The sequence below is a fragment of the Athene cunicularia genome, assembly GCF_003259725.1.
Source record: "Athene cunicularia isolate RWA chromosome 3 unlocalized genomic scaffold, athCun1 chr3_part1, whole genome shotgun sequence".
In the NCBI taxonomy this organism is placed as follows: domain Eukaryota; kingdom Metazoa; phylum Chordata; class Aves; order Strigiformes; family Strigidae; genus Athene; species Athene cunicularia.
The window spans coordinates 103,871,452-103,887,358 of NW_020799097.1; the positions used below are offsets into that span (position 1 = coordinate 103,871,452).

At 38.1% G+C, this 15,907-nt stretch overlaps 1 protein-coding gene across 1 annotated transcript; it reads right to left on the minus strand.

Moving 5' to 3' along the window:
• Positions 1-2,415: 2,415 nt before the first annotated feature.
• On the minus strand, positions 2,416-15,901 carry BPNT1 (3'(2'), 5'-bisphosphate nucleotidase 1). The gene is made up of 9 exons (XM_026846505.1): positions 15,654-15,901; positions 11,779-11,903; positions 8,448-8,552; positions 8,100-8,207; positions 7,543-7,591; positions 6,438-6,529; positions 5,309-5,506; positions 4,363-4,468; positions 2,416-3,051 (listed from the first exon to the last, which is right to left on the minus strand). Exons 2-9 carry the CDS (start codon positions 11,893-11,895, stop codon positions 2,903-2,905), a joined length of 924 nt encoding a protein of 307 aa, XP_026702306.1. The 5' UTR covers positions 11,896-11,903; positions 15,654-15,901; the 3' UTR covers positions 2,416-2,902.
• Between the last annotated feature and the right edge of the window lie 6 nt (positions 15,902-15,907).

Here is a 15,907-nt window from a genome sequence, read left to right on the forward strand (position 1 = left end):
TGCTTTCCCCCCCCCCCGACTATTTTCTAGATGGTATTTTAGCACCTAATGTGCTAGCAAGAGAAATTCACAAATGCATGACTGGTGGGCTGGTGCTGAAGCCGTGGTCATGTAGCCAGAGCATGACTGCACCTTGTGTTCTGGCTTTTATCCTTGGTTCCTGTTGCTGCCGTTTATTTAAAGTTTCCTTAACATTCTCCCATGTTGGCAGTTTTACAACTTCTGTCAGCATGGAAAGTGGTTCCATACATAAGCGTCTTTACGCTTTACATTGGGTAGAAGCTGGTGTATGGCACGTGAGTTCTACTCCCACTGAGGCAGCTGTAAATGAGCAGAGAGATAAATTACAGCAGACTTAGGGGCTTATGCTGAGGAAATTTTCAAACGCATAGCAAGTTTCAGATGAAAATAAGGATACAGAGACATGGATGAAGATTACTAACAGTGGGTTCTGTACTTGACTTTATTTCAATGATTACATGGAAAGACGATGGTAGGCTTTGTGTTGTCAAAGTCATTCTACATTTTATCTTGATGTGTTTTGCAAATTCATATGCAGATTTTGATGGGAACACTAAAGAATGCATGTCTGAGAATCCTGCCAAGAAAAAGGTGAGAATTATGTATAACTGAGGCAGTGAAATTAGATTAATCCAATACTTGCTACGTGATTCAAAATTCAGTCACAATCAATATGTGGAATGATTCAATTTATAATGAGTCAAAATATGAAGGCTCTAATTAAAGCAGGCTGAATCTGTCTTGCGTGCCTTACTAGTCATGTGCCTGAGGAAGGAAAAGAAAGGTAGGCTATAGATTAAAGGCATAGAAGCATGCGTTATTCCTACATATGCAGCTTTAATCCAGTGTCATGATAGCATTATGTACTGGCTGATGATGATAGAATGAGGCAAGTGATAATCTTGCTAATTTATCTGTAAATGTTATGATAAGATGATCTCACTAAGGAAAGAGCTTCCTCAGATCCTTTTCCATGTGTGCACATGGAGAGACTTTAGCAAGAGTTGCCTTGTTCATATCTTCTCAGTCAAGATGTTCCTGTTTGCTGGAAATAGAGCCATCTTTAAATCAGTGAAGTCATATTGGTGTTACCCTACTGTGAGGAAAGGATCTAATCTAAGGGCTTTTAAGCAAATTAGAGTTGTTAAATACCTTGTGTGATGAAAGGAGAAAAAAGTAACTTGAACACACCGTTGAAAGCTGTGTTTTGACATTTTCTTCTCTATGGAAAACATATGGGTTTTGTATCTTGAAGTTCAGTGTTAGCTTAAACATGGTTTAAGTGGACCAAGAGTGTAGTTATTTGGAGAACTTAATCTTGCAGGCAGGGAGGATGTGAGAATGGGTGCAAGGCAACTTGCAGGCTACTTTGCCGTCCATAGTGTCAGCAGAAGCGAAGACAAAAAAAATTATGCTGGGAGAGCTAAGGCATTCAGTCTTTATGCAAGCAAGCAGCCAAGGTCAAGCACCCTCCCCAATACCACAAGCCTGAGAACCCAACATATGCCACTCTTCTATCCACACAGAGAAGAGGAAGAAAAACACAACTGGCATCAATTTGTGGCATACCTCAGCATGTCACATTGTTATGGAAAAGTGGGGCCCTAAAACTCCTTAATTTGAGGGTAAGGGACTTGGGTCACAAAATCTGGAGAAAACAAAGTACATGGGGCCCCACTAGTTCAAGATACTCAGAACCCTAAATTCAGCTTGAAGAGACTTCATCTGTTTTGGCTGGTAATTTTAGCTAGTCATATGTAATTTATTACTTGTTCTCTTTTGTGTTCAAATGGACTGAACAGTTGAATCCTGATTTCCTAACCCCCACACCTATGGGAAAGCTGACTGAAATAGGGTCTTCAATTATTAAGTTCATTTCAGATGATCTTATACCCTGGTCTGTCCCGTCCCCTAACATGCCTATGACCCACAGGAGGGGAAATTGGTAGTGTCAAGTTCCTCAGCTCCTGGGGCTGTTGGAACGGCACCTGGACTTTGTTTCCTCAAAATATGGACATGTAAAATTTCAAGTTCTGGCATTTCTGTGGTGCTCATGTATGACAAAACGACCTAGGATGCCCAGAGCTCTCCAAGAATGAGGTGACACAGACCCTGACAGAGGCATTTCAGATCATCAGAGAGGTGCTGGGAACTCCTCCCCGTGTTGCAGTTTCCTTGGGTTCTCCTCAAGTGAGGTGGCCTGAACACTACTGTATTAACGCTTCCCTGATCCTCAATGGATCCAGTGATCCAGGAACCCCTATGTCAGGCACCGGAGGCCCAGCTGGACTGTGTCTTGGCTCCTGCGAAACTCGGACAACCCAACTCATCACAAACAGCAATCCTGGCCATCCCGAAACCGAGTGCAGATTGAAAAATTCAAAGATTCACTTCTAAGAATCAAAACTGTCAACTTTATAATAAGGGGGCTAATCCATTCAGGCAAATTTTTAGTCCATTTGTATTTAACATGATAAACCCTTACTGACTACATATAACAAAAAACATCAAGCAAGATCAGGTAAATGACTTAATATAATTTTGTGCCCTGAATATTAAGATGATTTTTGGATGGTAGTGTTATTTATATGACTTTGTACAGTCACAAAGGACAGTCACAAAGAATGAATACTCCCAAAAGAATATGGTAAACAACTACTGAATGAAAGTGACTGTTGTGATGTTGTCTGCTAAACACAGCAAAACACTCCAATCCAAAACATACCTGGAGATTCTGCATGTAATTTTGAAATTATTGAACAACTTCACATAAGAATTCAGTTCAGATTCTATAAAACAAAATTTCAAGCTCAGTTATCTTTTCTTTTTCTCCAAGCTCACTTTCTTGGCCTTCCAGGCCAAGCAAAGGTGCTTTACTGCTTTAAGGCACAAGAGATTGTTTAACAGTGTTAGGAATACGACTGGCATAATAGTCATAATTTCTCAAAGTGGCAAGGACCCCAGCTGAATTCATGTGTTTCACTTCCTTGTTATACTGAAATGAATTTCCATGGATATCAGTTATCTTGCCTGCAAAAAAAAGAAAAAAATATTCCATCAAGCAGGAGTCAGAGACAGATAATCTGTTTATTAGTACAAGTGTTATAACGAAAAAAAGACAGGCTTTGGCATACACATTCCTGTCATCAGATGTGAAGTATCTCTGCTCCTAGTTTAAGTGCAACAGTTTTTTATTAACTGAAATCAAATAACTAATGGTTTTATTTTCTTTCAGCAATACTTACATCCCTTGTGTTTCAGGAAAAGTAAAACAATTTCTTTATTACAGATTAATTAAAATGCTTCCTGAGTAGTTTTTACTCTGACTATTGATAAGAAGGAAAGAAAAATCCTCAGTTCAAGTAAAAGCCAGGGTAAGTCTATACAACCAACTCTAACATAATGTAGAAATACCCCAGCTGGTTTTAAGTGAGTTTCTAGAAATCACTTAGCAAGAGCAACACAGATCTTTATGGAAGTTAATTTAACCACGTGATACCTACAGCTAAATACAGCAGTGTGCTGCCCCAGATTGCTTGGGTTTTTTGTGCCTGAGCTAACCTGTTTAAAGCCATCCCAGTTATCAACACTAGAGACTGCAAAGGAGTTAAATAATGTCATTATGAAGCCTCTTATCCCTGCTTGACAGAATTTGGGACATTAAGCCCCACAACTTTAGCATATGGTGGTAAAATGTCTATCAACATGAACAGCAGAAAAACTATTATAACACATTCAAATTCTTGTCAGTGAGACTTTTCCTTTTCCTCTCTAACCCCTTAACCCCTAGAAAGGTGAAGTGGCTTATCTTGTCTGGAGACCACTAATTTTACTGAATTATATGAGTAACTTAATTTTAGAATTGGTACATCCAAGAAACAACTGCATGTTTGGCCTATTTTTGTTGTTTTGAAGTATTCAGTGTCCACATATTACATAATATGTTACTAATAATAAACTACTGTATCCAGTTAGTAGGACAGCATGATTTTACTGTGTAGCCAACAAAAAAAAAACATTTGTTTTGAAAACATTAAAATTAATATACCCAAAATTTCAGAGTTTGGCTTTTTTAATTATTTGACACTTATTGACTGTATTAGTCCGGGGCAAAACAGATATCATGATTTCCAGAGCATTATTTGCTGTCCCTTTGGAGTTACTGTTGATTTCTAAGGGCTCAAAGCTCCTCGTGAATCGTGACTATTTAAAAATACATACGTACTTCATTTTTCTCTCCAAAGACATATTTGGAAATTCTGTTTTTCTATTAAAAATATAAATAACTTTAAATTGATGCAGTTTCACTTACCATGGAATTTTTGAATGCTATTAACTTACCTCCCACAGCATGCAGAATAGCTTCAGGTGCACATGTATCCCACTTCTTGCACCCAGGACTGGCAAATACATAAGCAGATGCCTTGCCTTCTATAAGCTGAACGATCTGTTATGAATAGAGAGTGGCAATCATTAAAAGGATACAGGCATTTAAAGATGGCTAAAAATAACACCAGGAAATAGGGATTAGATCAGTTTATTCTACATACTTATGGTCAGAAAAGGAACACCAGCCATTTCTTTCTGATATTACAAGAAATTATACTAAGATTTAGAAAGTTATATTGTATTACTGTTCTAAATGATCTATTTTTCATTGATATAAATACAGTCTATAGGATGAAAATCTGCTTTTAGTTTCAGAAACAAGAATTTCCATCTTGTGCAAGTACTAAAAAAATGAAGCGGAAACTATCTCCCTGTTGTTTTGGTGCCATTTTGGACTTTGCACACGTTGGAAAAAAGAGATTGGAAGGTCTGTTTTTGACAGCCATGACAAAATTAAGCTTTAAAATCTGCAGCAAATGAGTATTCCCCATACACAAGTTTTGCAAAGGAAATATTGCTGTATGCTTCTATTGTTATCCTTTCATATGTGCTGCTAGATAATTGCATTAACATGAACAGGAGGAAATGTCTAATAATTGTGATTAAATTGAATTCCCATTTAGTCATTCTGGTCTTATAACTTTTTATTTTCTCCCCTAGAAACAGAATACTGGGGAAGATGGACCTCAGCCATGACCAGCATGGCCACTGTTACAAATATAACTGTACCAAATTCTCTCTATCACCTCACAGCAGACTGAATACCAGGAAGATAAGTTGTGCGGGGGAGGAAGTCTTCCATGCATTCATGCAAGTAAGCAAATTATTTCTTTTAAAATTCCTTTTCTTTTTCCAAAGGTACCACCTCCTGGTAAAAGCAGATTTGGAGTTTTCATACCTTGTTTCCTGCTCCTCCAACTCTGATGATGCTATCTGGGTTTAGGGCACTGATGCAGTCATTTACCAGGGTACTGCTGTGAGAACGGGTGGTAATGATGATGTGTTTTCCAGCAGGTGCTTCTGTGAGCTGAAATCCAAAGGCACCTATGCCCAGGACTCCCCAGATTGTCCTGCCCAACAGAGCATCAGTTCCTGCCTATGAAAAATGTACACAGGGAGTATAATATTAATACTGGGTTATACATTTAAATAATGATACTTAAGAAGAACTACTGTAGAGCCCAGATTGAGAAATTGGCTCTCTTTCCCTCTAAGGCAATGACATCATTTACCCTTTTCTTATCTGTGACATTGTGATGGTGCACTACATCCTGCCTCCAATGACTGACAAGTTAATATTTGTATATTTATGTAATTCAGGCACAATCTGTAACTGAAAATATCTTGTAATTTTAAGTGTTTCATCATACCTATCACATAGAACATATAGAGTCAGTGATGATGTGCATTACATCAGCTCAAGAGCTTTTTCTTTAAATTATAGTAAGTTTAATTAATCAGACTGCATCATGAGGTTTTTCCCTCCCCTCACAGATAAAACTGAAATAATCTCCAAACATGCATAAATGCCCGTAGATTGGACATCCTAGACTTAGCACCTGAAACCTGGCCTGATATGCTCTAACCCAGCTGTCAGTGACAGGTATGCTTCATTTATTTAGGGCTGCAGATTTATGGCAGTTTCCACACATCCCAAATGAAGCTATTGCATGGATTTACTAAAGAATTTATAGCAAAGACTGAAAAAACACCAATTTGTACTTGGTTTACAGTATATACTTTATATGTACTGTAGTAATATGTACAGAATATATATAATATATACTGTATTAGTGTATTACACAAGCCTCAGGATTCAGTATGTCTGTTGGTAGATGCCTGAGATCCAGTTCCTGGAAACCAACATTCAAAATTGTGTATATTTAATAAAAACAACACCACCTTATATTACAACATTAACTCCACTACACACTGCTTTTCAGTTCAAAGTGTGCTAACTAGAAATGGCTTAGGAGTGACAGTTAGAAATTACCTAATGCTTCTAAACAAATCAATACATTTAATACCTCATAGTTGTAATATGGCTGGTTAATAACTCCTGCTATTGCTTTGCCTCCATAAGCAATTCCAATAAGAACTGTTACGTGGTCAAGGAGACCTGTACAGAAATAATATTAATGTAGTTATCCTTGAAAAAGGGTAAGTAAATATATATATATATAAAAAGATCAACCCTCAATAAAAGTCCACAAATTGATATACAGCGTGGTATCTTAAAAATGCAAACACTAATCAAGATTTTCAGGTGTTAATAGGTTGGTTGATACAATTTTTTTAATCATTTAGCCTTGAAGTCTGAAAAAAAATGTCCCAGATAGAATTCTCTTAATAGAACTATGTTATAATTAACAAATAATGAGAAAGAAATTTAAAGATACAACTAAATAGCAGTATACAATGACATCTATAACTGTGGTGTAGATTCTTTACTGATATTCAAACCTAGCAATTTGTTGACAGTTATACCTCTCTTTCCCTGAAAACGGGAAAAAAAAATCTGCCTAAAAGATTTCACGTTAGTCAACTAAAAGATGTAGCAGGAGGCTAAAGTGAGGTTTCAACATACTGGTTTTGGAGTGGGGTTTTTTTTTCCTTCATTTTAGGGTCTTTTTCTATGGACACAAATTAGGCTTTGCTGAAAAGAGTTTATTCCCACAACTGAAGAATTATGATGTGCAAGAAGATGTTTTATTTTGAAAGGTCTACAAATACAGCTGTGGTATTTGGGTTGTTTGAAGAGAAGGATGTAAATATAATTGAGCATATTCCTGTTTGAATGGGAAATTTCCTCCCTCAATTCAAAGTATATGCAAAATTGTAAGTTTGACTAAAAGCTTAAGACAACCTGCCAGCAATCAAGGGCAGCCCTTTGCTCCCTGAAATGATAAAAACTGGTGCACTCTCAGTAGTCCATCAGGAATATTCAATACCGGTTAGAACTGAATGGAATGATTAAAAAAATCCATAGAACTTAAAAAGTACAGAAACAACATCAACCTTATGAAACACCATTGTGTGTAACTTCTATCATAAAACTACCTACATGTATGTGCTGCTTTTATTACACTGCTATAATTTTTTTGAATCAGAAGATTTAAAAGAGAAGCCAACCTTCAGTGTACTCCTTAGTTCCATCCAAAGGATCAACCCATATTACAAGCTTTGAAAATAAAAAAATAAGGCAAATTAACAAATACAAATAATGTAAATTACCATGCAGAGTATATTTTTTATTTTAGTGCTTTTATTTTCTTATGGCAGTAAGGAAATAAAGAGATTCAAATTTTTAACATTATAATATGACTGAAGCCTACAATTGTATCTTACACAAAAAAGGCTTAAAAACTGACTGGAACTTCTCAGCAAATATCTTAATAGAGATAGGAAGGCTTAAACTGAACATGGAAATTACTTATGTCTAAAGTAGATTCCTTCCAAATTAATTTGAATCACAAGTTATAAGACACAAATTTCCATTTCCCATTATTGCACACAGGGATATGCACCATTTCCAGCTCTGGAGGTGTGATTCGCATGACTACATTTCAGTTTTCAAATCAAAAAGAAAAACTGGCAACAATGAAGTAACCTTTCTTCTTAATACATTCTTATCTAAATTCAGTAAGTAATATATAGTGTAAAATATGAAGACATATGTATAACATTACCTCTTCCTCTTTAATTCCTGTGTACTGAGCAGGACAAGTTTTCTTTAGTATTTCTTCACAGTGGCCATCTTCAATTAATTCCTCAGTTACCTCATCAGTAGGGAGTTCCTAACAAAAGGATTCTCAAAATTGTTAGAAAAAGGTGTTGGACTCACCTCAATTTGCCTTAGAACTGTGGATTTGCTTGCAGCTTACTTGACAGAGCCAATGCAATGGAAAAATGAAATGGGCTGGAAATACTTTTCTTTTTAAAAAAAGCCCACATGATTTTGTAAAACCTGCCAAAGCAAATTCCACTGCAAATTACTGCAAGTTAAATTGTTAGTATGGAACAAACTAGTTACTTACTTCTTCTCCTATGATTGTCACCTTGGGAAACTTCCGTGCCAGGGAAGCACAAATGCTCATTTGTACCAGTCGGTCAGCTTTGGTCTGCAAGTCATTGGCTCCAGTCTGTCAAAAGATGGATGGGAATTTGTGTATTTCAAAAAGCACCACCACCACCACCACCAGTACAATGGACCATATGTCACTCTGAATATCTACCTTGTAAAGAAAAAGAAGTCTAATTGGATAAATCATCAACCTAGTAGGTGATCTTGAGAGGCAGGCTGAAAACTGAAAGAAGCAGAGCTTCCCTGTATACCCCAGAACTAAGGTAGACTGGTATGATATTAAAACAATATTTACATGACATGTTCTTCTCACGCAGTGGTGCAATTGCACTGAGTATGTATTTCTGCAAATACTACACTATGTACAGAATAAATTAATACAAGCATGAACCCAGACATAATACAAGAAGAGGAAAAAGCAAAAATTAAGATGTTTACAGGAAAAAATATTTTAAAATTCATTGGAGAGACATGGCATATTAGGAAACAGGAGAAATACAGGGAAGGTGATTTAAAGATCCAACTAATCTGTCTTGTTAAAAAAATAGTAATAGAAACAATCATGATGTATAAACTTCTAAATACTGTGCAGTTCCTTAGTCTAGCAGAGAAGGACCAAGACGGGCCAGAAGCTAACCAGTAGAATTGAACTGGACAGTAACACCCACACATTTTTGGAAACAAAAATACCACAGAGGCAACAGTGGATTTGGTGTCTCAAGATGACATGAAACAAAGCCTTCCCCAAAGATGCAGTGTTGCCAAACATACGTTGCTAGATGGGTTACAGTAATTTCGTATTAAACATTAATAACTTGCTATACAGTGGAAGTGGGCAATTTATTAATACTTTCTTGCCTTAATCTTCATGTATCTATGAATGGAGGAGCCTTTTAGGTCCACAGACAGAATCCCAGTAAGGAATATTTGTGTTGTTAGCACAGGAATTAAGGAAGCCAATTTATCCAAAGATTTGCATCTTAGCTGAATCAAAAATTTTATTTTATCTGCTTGTATCTTATTTGGTGACAACATGAAAATTGTTTTACAGCTATAGAAATTAGCCATAGGAATAAAATATTCTGCTTAGAATCTTGTAATGGGTTCTGCATTATTTCTGCATGCTCAAAAACCTAGTCTGTCCCTTATCCAATTGCCTATTTATCTGAAAGTTAACATTTTTCTTTGAAGTTTCCATCTCATCCCCTAATAAATTTGGTACCAAGTTTAGACTCAGAAAGATCAAGTTATTTCAGAGCATGTCATTAGTTCCAGGACACCCACCTAATACAACAGTATAATGTAGTTCTTCAAAACAGTCATCAATAATGTAAGAATGGCTGGGCAAAATGTCTATTTACCAATTCGGGGGGAAAAAAAAATGCTACAAGGAGAAGCAATATAGGTGGAGAGCTTAGAGTTGACTGGGGTAAAGAAATCTCTGGACCTCAAGGGAGGAAGGGGAGGAGCTAGCTAAAAATTCAGGTGTCCTTGAACTATTTTTTCTCATCTAGATAAATGCATGGGAGGTCAGTGTGTTGAGGGAAGAGGTGAAATATTGTCTTCCAAGCTTTTCTATGGCTTTCAAGTAATGCCAGTTGGAATTGGTCTTGATGTTTGCTGACTGCAGAAAGAAGATGAATGATGAGAAGCAGCACTTTCTGTTCTTGTGCATCTTTTCTCTCCAGACTATAAAGCAGGGGCACATACAGGCCGTCTCTCTTGCATCGTTCCTCTTTCTTCACTAACCGCCTCTGACAAGCTTGCAGGAATCCTGAGATTGCTAGTCCCTCAAACAGACACATCCTCTGTTGGTCACTGCTTTTGGTCTAATCTTATGCGTTTGTAGTATTCATTAAAAAAAAGTATAACCAGCCTTATCTAGAACCAAAATCACTTGTTACTTTTGATCATTTTTGTTATACTGTATTTACAGTTATTTATGTAATTGGTTACAGAGCTTAAAATGTGTTCATTTACTTGTTTTATTATATTAGAAAATGATTGAGCAATGCATTTCTGATTTACTGGGAAATAATATTAACACACATGCATCTTTTCTAAAGTGAAACTGGATTAAATGGATAAAAGCCAGCATTTAGTTTTAGTTAAAACTACCTTAACCTTGCTGGACTTTTAAAAAAATAAGTCTAATGAAAACTGTTTATGCATTTAAAAATAACTAATCTATCAATCAAAGTACAGACAGTACCTTCTTTGTACCTCCAGATGCAGGTATTTTAAGGCTTTCTTGTAGTGCAGCTGCTTTGGTTTTTCAAAGAACCTAAAGCAGGTTATGTGGCAGAATATATTTTACATGTCTGAGAATCCTGCTATGAATCTAAGTACTTCTGAAAACACAGATCATTAATATCCAGGGGTTTTTAATTCTCTCCCCTATACACCTCATCTTAATTGCTTAGGGAAAAAAAAAAAAAAAAAAAAAGGGTTTTTGTAGTGGTGAATGTAACTGACCTAATGGGGAAAAAAGGCAACTTTCCTTTTGCATCTACTGTCTGAACTGACAATAAAATTCATACAAGATCAGGCTTTTCTTCACAACTGGCTGAAAGTGCTTCCTATCAGAAAAATGTAAATACCAGCAATTACTTCAATGTAAAGAACAAAAATAACATTATGCAGTCCATAATATTGTGACATACCTGTAAAGCTAGAATTAAGTTTATAAGTTAATTCCACCAATTCTAGTATTGTAGTCAAAAGAAAGATCCTGGCTGATCAGTGCAGTTTACTAATTCACAGCAAATTAAGAACTTCATGCAGATGACTGTAATTTCATTTCTGTTTTCTATTTAAAATTAAATTTGAAGCTCCAAATTTATTGTGAAGCCTGTGATTTACAGTAAAATCTAAGATTATTTTTGTTATAAGAAACTAAACACTGATTTATTCTAATCCAAAATTCATCAAAAGCACAGAAAGTGAAGGTGTACTACAGATGTTAGAATATAGGTATGGAAGTTTATGGGAAAGATTCATTATTAGTAATTCTGACTTGCTATCCAAAGCTTGTATTTTGTGAGGGGTATCAGGACAAAATTACAGTATGTTTCTTTTAAGTGTCTAAACATTCATTAGAAATACTGGTTAAAAGACACTTCTCCAGTGCACTTTTAATCTTTTAATAAGGAATAGTTCTTGTATCAGAGCACCGAGTTCTGTATTTCCTTCCCCAGTTGCCGATCTTCAAAAGTACCACTTTTACCTGTATCTAACTCAGCATAAATGAGAGAAATGAAATTGGAACAAAGTAAAAGTAATACCTTCTCCACTACCCCTAGATCTCCTGTAGCCATTACATTTCGAACAATTGTTGCAGCTTTTTCCGCGACAGAATATGCAGAGGCGACCACACGCATGAGTAGAGCTGGAGAAGCCATACTGAACGCTGAAAAGAAACAAAAAGTGAACTTGTACACACCTCAGAAGACAAGAGGGAAAATATTTTATGTAACATTCCAAACAGATACAGTTTAAGCTGAGTTGGAAGGGGAAAGTGGGTTACTGCCAGTGAGTAGTAACGAAGTGAGCTCTGACTTTTTTAATACAGTCAACAAACACAGGGATATAAAGCTATTTTAGACAAGGCTTTTCAAATATCCATGCTCTCTGACAGTGAACCTAGTTCTCCTCACTAATTAAACCTGGTGTTAAAGAATGACAACAGCAGCAGCAGAAACTCCTTACCATAAAAGTTAAGAAGTGTGGTCTACAGAATCACAGAATCATCTAGGTTGGAAAGGATCTTGAAGATCATCCAGTCCAACCATTAACCTAACACTGACAGTTCCCAACTACACCATATCCCTCAGCATTATGTCAACCCAACTCTTTAACACCTCCAGGGATGGGGACTCCACCACCTCCCTGGGCAGCCCATTCCATCACCTAACAACCCCTTCTGGAAAGAAATGCTTCCTAATATCCAGTCTAAACCTTCCCTGGTGCAACTTGAGGCCATTACCTCTTGTCCTATCGCTTATTACTTGGTTAAAGAGACTCATCCCCAGCTCTCTGCAACCTCCTTTCAGGTACACATGGTACTCATATTTTGTACATTTTGAACATAAGTTCATTTTTTCAGACCTGAACCTACAGGTTTGGTTTGTCGCCAGACTCAAGTACAAGGCTACCAGACAGGATGACAAGAGCAACTTTACTTAATATTTTTATTTGTTTAATCTGCATCTGCTCCCCAGCACTCACCAGTGTGATTCACTGTGCCTCTGGTTCCCAAATAGAATAGCTATCATTCTTGCAAGAGGTAAGCAACCACCCGTTCCTCCCAGCTTTTATCCACCTCGGGAGGAGGAAGTATTGGGAACTACACCTTACGCTTTAAAATGCCGAGCTAATTGCTTTTTATGTTTTCCTGTCAGGTTTTTTCTATCTGTGTAGTTTTCATGGTTTCTGGGTTGGGCTCACACGTGTGACGTGCTTCCAAGCATAAACACTTCAGCACAGAGCTGGGAGAAATACAGAGAAACTCCTTGTCGTGGTCTGAATTCTGCCAGCAGCTGGTCACTGCCCGCTGAGCGCGGAAGGAGACTGGAGGAACACAAGGACAGCTCATGGGTTGAAATAAATAAATAAGAAGAAAACAGTTTAGTGGTGGCAGTAAAACAGTAACGGAAAGTCCAAACGGGTAACACAGACAGGGTTGCTCGCCGACCGACTCCACAGAGGGAAGATCCCGCCAAGAAAGGCGGAAGGGAGCGAGAACCCACCTCCTTTATCTATCCCGCAGAACGCCACACGAGATGGACTGCTCCAGTGCCCGATCAGGGCCCGGCACTCGGCTGTGCCCCTCCCAGCTCACGAACATTAACCCTCTCCCAGCCGCAGCCAGGACACTCCTTACCCACCCCATTGAAGACGATATACTGGGCTTCCCTCACAATCAGCACCACCAGCAATTGCAGCAAGTATTGCATAAGGGGTAGGAGGTGTTATACACCTTTCCCTTCTTGCTTGAGAAATCTGTGTAGATATAAGTGTAATATAATGAGGTGATAAGGCTAGCTACTGTAGATGATATGGCCTCAAGTTCACATCTGTTTACAGCAGAGTCAAACAGCATCTCAAAATCCCCGATTTAGCTGCTGCAGAAACTTTTCAGCCTTTTAGAAGCACTGCATGAGTATCTCAAAAGTCAGAAAATCCCTGAAGCTGAAAGAGCAGACTGACTGTATAAGTACATTCAAAAAGTGCAGCTGCTACTGTTAATTGTTATTTATTGCTCGTGGATGGGAGCAAAGTGCCCTGGAGTCCTGTAAAATAGCGAAGGTCCACACTCAAAGTGCACATGTGAGCGATCTTGGAGTGGCAAGAATGGTTACAGAGGAAATTTTGGAAATACTACCTTGTGGCAAAAAAACCCCAGCTCTTAAGAGCATAGGAAGACAGATACTATTTTAAGTATATGCCATCATGTGAAACAAGTTAACAGGAAGGAAAATTGAATGTAGTTCACTCCATACTGAAAACATCTGGAATATAAGCACTTTTAAGAGAGTAAAAAAAAACCCCATCATATTAGATGGGAACTTTGAGTTAAAGAATTGAGCTCAGAAAATTAAGATTTTATGCTCAGCTTCTCATTCTTCATTTGGCTTTTTACTTCACATTTTTTCCTGCTTCATAAAATAAGGTTAAACTTAACTGTTTTAAAGGCTTGATTTATTAAACGTTTGTGTAAAGTTTTAAAAGACTCAGAAAACGCTACAGAAATATTATCTTACATTCTTGAATCTTAACCCAAGGTGCTTCTTGGGCACATTTTTCTTGGACATTCTTAAAGACAAACAAGTATACTTTCTTTCTGTAGTGAACCTGTACCTGAAGTCTCTAAACAAACCTTAAAATTAAAATATTCTTATGAAAACCAAGATTTTTAAGAGAAACTGTAATAGGACATTCAACACCTCATTCTCCCCAGTACAGAACTAACTAATGAAGTGCAAAATATGTTATTACTGCAAAAGGTGCCTTAAATTTTTACAGGGCTGCATCTCCTGTGTGGCACATTTTCTGGTGTGTTGGACTTTTTTTGGTTAGGTAAGTGTGTGTGCTAGTTGGCCATAAGTTTCTCATTTGTGTAACGTTTTGATCACAAATTACCTAGTTTATTTATAAGTTTATGGCACATTCTCTCCAATGAGGGCATTGTCTAATGTATATTTACAAAGTACAATCAAGAATATATTGCTTGCTTTGGACAAACAAGTTTCACTCTTACAAAACTGTACAGTTTACAAGGATTGCAAAGCAACTATCCCTCAATTTAAATTTGCATATTATTTTCAAAACACACCTTGTCCTCCAAAGACCATCCATCCTTTCTCCTAGCCTAGCAACCAAATTGTTGAATATGCTTTCAACTTGACAGATCAGTTTGCTCTGATACCTACTAAAATAAATGAGTTCTCCAGTTCTTATCATGCCTTTTAACTGTGAAATATTTAACTATTACAGGATGGCTACAATTAATTTACCAAAACAAGTATAAAGGATTCGTTGATGTTGCTGTCACAGTGTGTCTTCTGCAAACACCGATTTTCCAAAGTTATGGTTTCACCTGATGAAAGGACAAAACGGCCATCACCCACAGCAGGCCTTCAAACACAAGTGCTAACCTATGACTTTCTTCCTCTTAACTCTTCAAAGCCCAAGTGAGCAGAGCTCGCTGTTTCTTTACAATAAACTCTGGCTCACATTTAGTAAAAGATAAACTTTTCATTCTACATAGAGCAAGGAAACAGTATTTACCCAGCCGAGGCAGGTTAGGACTCGGAGTGGGAATGCATGGGTCGCACTGCTGGTCACCTGTAGACTTCCAATGGGAAAGGGCTGCCCTACCTCATTTCACTGACGTGATTCGAGGCCTTTTTTTGAGTTTGTGTAAAAAAAAACCAAAACCAAAAACCCCAAACAACACCCCCCCTCCCAAAAAAAAAAAAAAAGCACCGGCTTCTGATTTTCTTGTCATCAGGATTCCGGCAGTGCAGCGCAGCCCAACCCGTGTAACTAAACAGTAATGCATTTAATCTCTTCAAGCATTTCGTCGAGCACCGCACATTACACAGGTGGCCGCAGCTGACAGGAGAAGCTCTCCCTGCCGTCGCGACAGCTAACTCACCGTCTCCAGCCTCGCTTGCCCCGGAGCTCGGCAGCCTCCCTTACACTCCTCTGGCGATCGAGGGTTCCTGCCCCCCGCCCTCCCTCCCTGTCCGCCCGCTCGTCGCCGGGCACCGGCAGCGTGTGGGGCGCTCGGAGCGGGCCGGCAATCTTCCCTCCAGGCCCCCTCGCCTGGCGATGAAGTAACCCAAGCCGAAGTCCAAGCCCCGCCGGCCAGCCCTCGCCGCCGGGAGCTCCCTGCCCGCACCGCCCCGC

Coding starts and splice junctions, on each gene's coding strand:
- BPNT1 (XM_026846505.1), bottom strand. CDS start 11,895: ATGGCTTCTCCAGCTCTACTCATGCGTGTGGTCGCCTCTGCATATTCT. Junction 8,553..11,778: donor ATCTAGGGGTAGTGGAGAAG/GTATTACTTTTA, acceptor ATCTTTTGACAG/ACTGGAGCCAATGACTTGCA. Junction 7,592..8,099: donor CAGGAATTAAAGAGGAAGAG/GTAATGTTATAC, acceptor TTATTTTCAAAG/CTTGTAATATGGGTTGATCC.